Raw genomic sequence first — 9269 nt, 5'->3', positions numbered from 1 at the left:
AGCTCCTCACCCGCGGCACTCCGGGGCTGGGGGCACCGCGGCCGTGACCTCCCCAGTAAGCCCAGTTCCTTCCCAAACAGTCCCGGCAGCGGCGTCCATACCATGTGCCAAGCCATTATGGAAAACTACCCCGAGCTTTAAAAATGAAACTCCGATGAAGCCAACAGTTTTACCCAGCTGAGCATGAGCATGTGTGTATTCGCAGCCACGCAGCAGGCCCTGGCTTAGATTTGTGTGCACATTATGTTACAGGGGAGCTGAGCCCTGGTCCAGAATGGAAAATCAGACTCTGCTGCAGAATCTACAACAGCTTTTCTATTCTGTATTTTGTTTGCTAGTTTAATTTCTTTTTCACAGCCCCTCGGTTGTAAAGTGGAAGCACAACAATAAATAACTCAAAATGTTATGAGGTAGAAATCACTCATACTTGCAAGCTGTCTGGAATTAATGTGAAAAATGGAAGAAACTATTCAAAAGTACTTAAAACATTCAAGGCTTTCTCTATATTACATCTTATATCATATAATTAATATATATTTTAAGGGAAACTGTGTTGAATTAGAGCTTAGAGGATATGGAAATAAGATGGTGAAGAAGATTTCCTTAGGAAAATATTTTACACATCTGTTCCTCAAAGAGCTATTTACTTTATTTCATTATGTGTGTGTGTGTGCGTGTGTGTGTGAAAAACTATGAAGAGTTCACTTGAAGAATTCTTGGCAATAAGAGCTGAACTGTTCTAGCTCTTTTGAAAGCAGAAATTAAACAACCCTCCAATCCTGCAGCAAAGAAATGAGCAGCGTCTTGCCTGACTTTGTGCTTTCCCTTAGTTCTCCAGGAGAGAGATAGTTTAAGACTCTGCTCTAGGATGTGGGCAAACCACACAACACTATATAAAACAGAGTGAGCTATAATCATTGTATAAACCAGGATTGTCTGAAGATACTTGGAGCCCTCTTCTCATTTTCTCTTGAAAATAAAAACCAAAATAAAGTAGACCACCGACAAAAAGAAAAAGAAGAAAAAAGAGTAGAGTACAGAAACAAAGGCACTAAGCAGGACAGAGGAGCCTGAGGAAGTTTGTGTTGCTGCTATAAGCCTGAGTGGCCCAAGAAAAACAACACAAACAAGCAGTTTGCGACTCTGAAGTAAAACCTGAGGACTGAATTCTGGTACTCTGATTTATGTCAGCTCATAAGTTACAGCCCACGCAGTTTGACTGAAGGCAGTGTGATTGCTTGTGAAAACAAGTAGTAAATACAATCCAAATCTGGTCTGAAATTGTTTTTAAGGCAACTTTCAACTCCTGGTGTTTTCAGAAGTGTCAGCTTACTTTGTTTGAAAGTACAGATATACTTCTTACCAAGACTAGGAGCAAAGCTAGCTATAATTAAATATTCACCTGATTTTCTGTCAAAGTGTTGTCTTACCAGCATCTGTTCATGTTGACTTGTCTTATAATTCAAAAGAGAAAACACCTTCAAGAAGCTTTTTATTTTCTTGTGGTTTCAAGTTGCTTTGCCTCTGTTTTCAGCACTGCTGACATCAGTCTTTCTGTATTGTGTGCCTTCCCCCTTTCTCTTCTCTCTCTCTTTCTCTCAATTAGGAATGGGGATCAGCTAGGCCTTGTAAATAATCCAGTAACTATTGGAAAGCAGTTCAAGAATCAAAATGAGCAACTAATGAAACTGTCTAATTTATAGACATTCTGAAACATTTTTAATTAGCTCTTCTTTAATTAATATTCCCTGCTATGATGACACCATTAATTTTCTCCTGTGTGACTGAACTGTCTTTATAAAATGAGATCCTAGAAATTGCTAACCCTTTTGTTTAAGCTGGAAAGAAAAGCACAGATGCATTTCTTACTTTTCTTTTTGCGAATGCTGTAATTTCTTTCTCCAATATTAAATAATGATGCCACCATGCCCAAAGAGCTGCAACCCTTGTGTACAATTCACATCCAAAAACATGTAATCTGAAACAAACTTATCTTTCATAGACACTTTGAAAATACTGAATCAGGGAAAGAAGAGAAACTCTTCAAGTTTTGAGCTCCTAGCTGCTTGCTTGTAGAAGTGTCCTAAACCAGTACTAAGACCTACTGTTGATTGGGATTGGGGGTCTGGATCGTCTTGATGCAACTGCTTCCTGGATATGTTTTACAGATGAAGGGCTTCAAGCAGTTCATATAGACTCCCAGGCAGAGTCCAAAAGCATACATTTTACCAGCAAAACCCTCAGCTTTCTTGATGAACTATCACAACAAACTTCCCTGCTGTACATCTCTTTTTATAGGTGCTTGTGATTTGGGGAAAAAGCTCAGGAACATTCAAAATGCTGGTTTGACCTTAACTCTTCTCTCAAGCTAAGGATGTTTCAATGAGTAAGATTTCAAAATCTGAATGAGATTTCAAATGACTCTTTGAGCGCCCAAAGCAAAACCATCACCACAGGGAAAAGACTTGTTTGAAATAAATGCCAAAGGAGAGAGAACTTTCAAAGTCTTCTCTCAGTAGGTACAGGCCTGGGGGACATAGGACAAGAATAGGAAATGACAATATTCTGGATCTCTTTTGGTCATATCAATTATCACATCTGTACTTATCCTTGTACTATCTTAGTCCTTCCTTCCTTCCTTCCTTCCTTCCTTCCTTCCTTCCTTCCTTCCTTCCTTCCTTCCTTCCTTCCTTCCTTCCTTCCTTCCTTCCTTCCTTCCTTCCTTCCTTCCTTCCTTCCTTCCTTCCTTCCTTCCTTCCTTCCTTCCTTCCTTCCTTCCTTCCTTCCTTCCTTCCTTCCTTCCTTCCTTCCTTCCTTCCTTCCTTCCTTCCTTCCTTCCTTCCTTCCTTCCTTCCTTCCTGCCTGCCTGCCTGCCTGCCTGCCTTCTCGCCTTCCCACCTTCCCTCCTTCCCTCCTGTTACTCAAGATTTTTGCCTTGATTCATTTATCCTACATGATGCATGGCACTAACTCCTTGCTCCACTTTGTTTATTTGACAGGTTGTAATGAGAATGAGGCAGATCACCTGGACAGAGACCAGCAGCCTTATCCCCCATCCCAGAAAACAAAGCGCATGCGTACCTCCTTCAAACACCACCAGCTTCGTACCATGAAGTCCTACTTTGCTATCAACCACAACCCAGATGCCAAGGACCTCAAGCAGCTTGCCCAGAAAACAGGCCTGACCAAGAGAGTTCTGCAGGTAAGAAGCCACATGACAGGCTTGACAGAATTTCCCCCTGCTAGTCAATAGCCTTTCCCTTATATGTAACTATAGCAATGTATGTAGAAATACTTTTGCTGGGTGTGTCCCTAGTGGGTGTGCAGAGGGATATGGTGTTGTGTGGCAGAAGTGCCAAATGTGTGTGCCTTATTGCCCCGAGGCAGCCAAACACAAAACTGTGGTTTATGAGTAGCTGCATCCTCACCATGAAGAGAATGTCTTCAGAGTCCACCCACCCAGTAGAACTCCTGGGGTCGGTGGTCTCTCTGTGGTGACTGCACTAAGGATAGAGGTGGCAAATCTACTGATTTTATGGGTGAAGCCTGTGGGCTCCCCTGAAGGAGTTAATGTGGCCCCTCAGTAAGCAGATTCCTGATGTGTTTGAAGTAAGCTTTGACCAATATGATCCTCCAGGACCAGCTGGCTCCCCCTCCCAATGCTTGTTAGACGACTGTTTTCCTTAAGGGCCTGCATAGTCAAAAGTCCCTGTGAAGGACAGCCTAGTGAATTATGTTAGAAATCCCTATATGGTCTGTGATAGCTCAGTGAAGTTAAAACGAGGTGTGTATTACATGCAGAGTGCCAAAGAAGGGCAGAGAGTGAGGTAGAAGGAGAATCTATTAGTGGCAATTCCTGTCCGTGTTACATGTCACCTCAAACACTGCCAGCGAACCTTATAGAACAGAAAGACTAGATGACCCATATCAACAATCTGTAAGACAGGGACGGTGTAATCACCCCTCCTTCCTCTTCAGCCTTTTCAAATAATCAAGGCAAGGTTTCAGCCTTGGCAAAAATCTGCTCACTCACTCTTTGCTTCAATCTTTGTGTGTCCTGACCTCAAAGCTACCCATCTCAAGAAACACTATGTGGCCATCAAGAGAGTTGCTCTCTTTGGGTAAGTGAGCAAGCAGATTTTTCTTGAGGCTGCTCTCTGAGGACTGTAAGCACCTGTAGCCCTGGGCCTGTGCACAGAGAGTCAGTATCACCAGTAGCAAGATAAGCTACAGAATGACTTAGGTAATGTGCCACACAAAATCAAACATCAAAAATGAATTTAAAAAGCGAGAACAAAGACAAAAATAAGCAAAGCAAAACAAGCATCGGTAAAGAAATCCATTGGGATTGGTTTGCAGGTTTGGTTTCAAAACGCAAGAGCCAAATTCAGAAGGAACCTTTTGCGGCAGGAGAATGGGGGTGTCGATAAAGCTGACGGCACCTCGCTCCCGGCACCGCCCTCAGCAGACAGCGGCGCACTCACTCCACCCGGCACTGCGACCACTTTAACAGACCTGACCAATCCCACTATCACTGTAGTGACATCAGTGACCTCTAACTTGGACAGCCACGAATCCGGGAGCCCCTCACAAACTACCTTAACGAACCTTTTCTAACAGTTCCTTTTCTTTTTTAAAATTCTTTCTCTTCATTATTATTATTATTATTATAATTATTATTATTTTCAAGCCTTTTTAAAAAACAAACAAACAAACCCACAAAATATTTGGGAAAATAAACAGCTCGATGTGTAGCATCTGCAGCCACCTGGCAAATGAGTTTGAAGTAATATGTTGCTATAATATACGAACATTTATTGTTGGCAATTTGTACTCAAATTCTTTAAATTTATCAAATGACTGAAGACAAGGTGATGAATCATTCAAATAAGTGCCTCTTTAAATTGTATGTTACTTATTTCCAGAACCTTGAAAAAAATTGATTGTTCCCCCCCAAAAAAGAAGATTCTATTCCTCTCTGATAACCAGATAAAAACTATTTTAATTTTAGCCAAAATAATGCTGCTTCAGGATTGTATGTTCACTTACAGCATTTAAGAACCCCAAATTTAATTTTATTTTCATAATGCATCCAAAAGTTTTGTACTATTTATTTTTAAATGCTGAAAAATAAATACTAAGTGAATTAGAGTAATCATGGAAACAATCAGACTGGAAGTACCAGTGCTCTTTCCTAATGCAGTAGTCTCAAGCCTGCTTCTCCCTGAGCACTGGGGAGTCTCACTGGGATAGCTAAACGCTCCTCTGCCAGTTCTACACCCAGCTGGGACGTCCTTGGCCACCACTGAAAGCCATGCCTGATGGAGGACTTGGAGAGAGACCCAGTGATGAGAGCACATGTGGGTGAGGATGGCAGGACCAGGCCATTGGTCTCCAAATTTGTGCCCCACATTAAGGAGGCAAGATCTGGAAAAAACCCTCCAGAGCGAGCTCACTCCTATAAGAATGTTATTAAAGTAACAATAGCAGAGTAACAATGCAAGTGGAGAGTCCTGCAGATCTGAAATGCTGCCTAGGGAGGGGTTTTAATTTTTGTCTGTCAAGCACCTCTGCATTTTTGGAATTAAAGATAAAAATTGCAGTTGGCTACAGGCTTTGATGCCGTACCTCCAAAGCAAACAAGAGGTTGCCCAGTTACTTTAGGGAGCACAAAAATAATTTTCAAAAAGGTGTATGCATGTGTACTATTCAAATGAACTTTTGACAAATCCTACCTTTTTTTTTTTCAGGGAAATGGAAATAAGCAAAATATAATTTATTAAGATGTTTAAGGGAAAAAATTTTCAGTACAATTTATTAATTACTATTTTGAATTTTCTTTAGATGTTTCCTGAGATTGTATCAGACACTTTGTTTAACACAGGAACTTAAAATCTTTAGTTCATTAATATCTCTAACATATACTTTAACTTTTTAAACTTTGTATAAAAGAAAAAAATGTTAAATCACACAAAACCAGGAATTGGCAGTGAATAACTTCAAAGCCGATAAACTCAGAAGCCTTGTGGATGCTGATCTGAATACATTTCTTAGTTTACAATAGTGATCTTTCTTTTTTTAGTTTTATTTAAGCTAAAAGTCTGAATGGTCTGGGCAGTGGTGAATGTTCATTTGTATCCTTTTATTGTAGTTGAACACCAATTAGATTGTGGAGAGTCTCAGAAACAAAAACGAACAAAAACCAGTCAAGATCTATGTCTTGCTTTTAGTGGATTGTTAAGAATAACTTTGCACATATACCCCACTTTTTAGACACCATCAAATCTCTTTTTGGTGGTCAAAGTGGCTATTTAATATATTTTAAAGGTGTCCTTTTTGGCTGTATAAATGTGTGGTTACATATTGACAGTTCACTGCCCACATTAAAGTGCATTATTGTAATTTTTGCTCAGGGTTTTTAGAAAATTAGCACAGAAAAGTAGCTTATTTTTAAAAAAGATGATGGAAGAGATGTTAACACTGTAATAGAAGAAAGGTGTGTTTGCCATTATATATTTAGCAAGTATGGTTATCATCTTCTATGGATATTGAATCTTGACTTTTCCTATTTCTATTACCTTATGGGCATTTACCACTAACCAGACCAAAAGACCTTGGTAAGGCTGAGATCTTTATTAATACACTTTTACAGGTAAAAATATTGATACTTATAAATTTTGTTCTTTGACAGAACAATATATGGTACTAGAGATCTACTTTATTAAGTAGACTAATTAAAACTCAGTTCTACTATGTGCCTTATGATATACCTTGGGAGTAAGTTTGTGAAAAATCAGGATATATGTGTTGTTTGTTAAATTAACTGTTTTAAGCCCTTTTGACACCTCACTAGTTTTGTACTGTTTTACCTCTTATTTCTGAAACTCTTTTTATGGTGTATCCTGTTAGAGGGGACAAACATGTCATAGAAAGCAGTTGTGCACTCTTTCAGATATAGTTGATAAATCCAATAATCTTATATATTGAGCTTCGTGTTTATAGTACAGTAAGTGGTCTAGCAAAATTGTCCTGTTTCTTTGTTTATTGATAAATGCATTGTATAGAAACTATTTCCCCTAAATATTTATGGACCAAACAATTGTGATATATCCTATTAAATTTGTGTGAATAAACCATTTTGAATCTAAGGAGTTTTATTTCCCATCAGTTTTTTGGGGGGTTTTCTTTGGTTGGGGTTTTTTGTTTTGTTTCTTTTTTTAAAATTTAAGGTCTACATGTACCCGTGTGTCTCTTTGCTTTTATGGTACCTATGAACAATTGGTATTAAACACAGAAACACGGCCTTTTAAATATTTTAAAGTACAGTTCCTTCTTAGGTTTTCAATTTCTTCATATTCAATGTATATGCTACTGCTGGTGCAATTTAGATTTTAGCCTTTTAACCTCCTTTTTTGAACATGCAAAGTAATGCCCCACTGATTTGATACTGAAACCCTGTCTTAGCCCTCTAAAAGAGCCAGAAAACTAGGAGCTAAAGTAATTGCATGAAAATATAACCTAAATAGTATGATGAAATGAATCAAGATTTAATGCTAGGTATATTGAGCACAAAATAGAATTGCAGACCCCGAAAAGCCAGGTTGCTCTGTAGTTTAATAAATTGTCACTATGATTTCTTTCAGGGAGAACAAATCATGGGGCATTACAGCCAAACATCCCGACGTTTGAAAATTCCCTAAAGTATTAAAAGAAGGGGAAAAGTTTGATCGGAAATCCACTGCAGTGAAGACAAAGACAATATTAGGTTATGATAATCATACATTTAAAAATCTATTGAGCCAAAAAATAAAAACAAAAGACTCGATGTCATTTCCTGAATGTTAACAAAACATACGTTATTTTATGGTGTCTAATTAACAGAACTGAAGGCTTCAACAAATTGTGTGGTATCAAAAACAAATTTAGAGAACCTATGTATAAAACCAGAGCAACCTGGCAGCAATCTACCCAGCCCATAGTTGAAGAAACCTTTTCTTTTAAAAAAAAAAAATCACATTTGTCAAGCACAAGTACTTGTAAAATAAAATCTGAGTGCATTCATTCCACTTGCTTGCTAATGTGTACTAGTCATATCTGTTAAATGGATTTTTGTAAATTCAAGAACTTTTCACTCATCCAAGATGATAGGAATCAAAACCCAGTAACTTTAGTACTATTGTTTCACAATTAATTTTTTTAAAATGAGACAACTCTGCATGCACTTTTCCATCTGTCACATATAGTGTACATTTCTGTATGATGAATTTCTCTTTGATGTTTCTTGTATAATACCTTTCATTAATAAACATTTTATTTGATGCAAACATAGTTAACTTTATGTAAAAACATAGCTAATTGTTCCAACTAATTTAAACTTTTCTTTTGAAAGGAAGCAGTACAGTGCAGTTCCAATATGCTATATATATATATATATATAAATATCTAAAATCAAAAAGAATGAGGCAGCAATACTATTGCACAGTGTAAAATGATTTCCTTTGGTGTTAATTTTTAAACTTGTATAAAACTGACTTGTTTTAAAAAGAAATTCCCATCAGCATCAACAATAAAGCAATCCCCAAATTCTTCATCAAGATAAGAAAACACGAGCAGTACAGTGTGTACTTTACACAGTGACTTTAGAGTACAAGGATATAATTTGTGGGTCCCTGAGCTGTTTACATGGTCACTATGCAATGAGCACATTTGCTACATAAAGTTGGTCCTAAGATTCCCTGTCCAAAACACAGATGATTTTTACAAGCCAACAAGCAAGTGTAACAATAACCAATTCTTAGTAATGAGGTTTTGTAACTGTTAAGCAACTATTTGCAGAAAGATTTTTTAAAATATATTCCTATTTAGCTGTATAGCCAAAGCATATGTTAAACAAATTAACATATAAAAGACTTGCCAGAAAATCTTTCATTAAGATGACATTTTTATTATATACTAATGAACCCTATGTAAACAATGTAACTTTTATGAATGATGGACATTAAATATTTCACTTACGTGTATCCTCAGCATTTTGCATGTTTTCTTAAACCTTTCCAGTTTCAGAATTCTAAAAAGAAAACCATACAACTGCTTACAACATAGCACAAAGTTATGTACAGGTTACTGCAGCAATCTCTGGAAACCAGTTACTAAGAGTGTTCTAATGGCAATAAAAAGGTATCATTTATTGGTGGTAATTATGGGGAGGATTGTTTAAACAACAGTTTTATAGTATATTGTAAAGTTCTATTGAAAAAGGTTAGCATGGT

At 37.6% G+C, this 9269-nt stretch overlaps 1 protein-coding gene across 8 annotated transcripts in view; it reads left to right on the top strand.

Annotated features, from left to right (window-relative positions):
* LHX9 (LIM homeobox 9) overlaps positions 1–9020 on the top strand; it is a 20242-nt gene extending 11222 nt beyond the window's left edge. For 5 of the 8 annotated variants that reach the window (XM_031059148.1, XM_005423714.2, XM_031059146.1 and 2 more), the window contains 2 exons: positions 3000–3202; positions 4360–7148. In XM_031059148.1, the coding sequence (XP_030915008.1) occupies positions 3000–3202; positions 4360–4617 (461 nt within the window). In that variant the 3' untranslated portion in view covers positions 4618–7148. Of the gene's footprint in view, positions 1–2999; positions 3203–4359 lie in introns of all 8 variants that reach the window. The other 3 variants (XM_031059149.1, XM_005423715.2, XM_005423713.2) reach the window with 2 other exon arrangements.
* Positions 9021–9269: the final 249 nt, after the last annotated feature.

The sequence above is a fragment of the Geospiza fortis genome, unplaced genomic scaffold (assembly GCF_000277835.1).
Source record: "Geospiza fortis unplaced genomic scaffold, GeoFor_1.0 scaffold229, whole genome shotgun sequence".
In the NCBI taxonomy this organism is placed as follows: Eukaryota; Metazoa; Chordata; class Aves; order Passeriformes; family Thraupidae; genus Geospiza; species Geospiza fortis.
The sequence above is the reverse complement of the archived record's forward strand: the minus strand, read 5'-3'. Positions and strand labels throughout refer to the sequence as shown.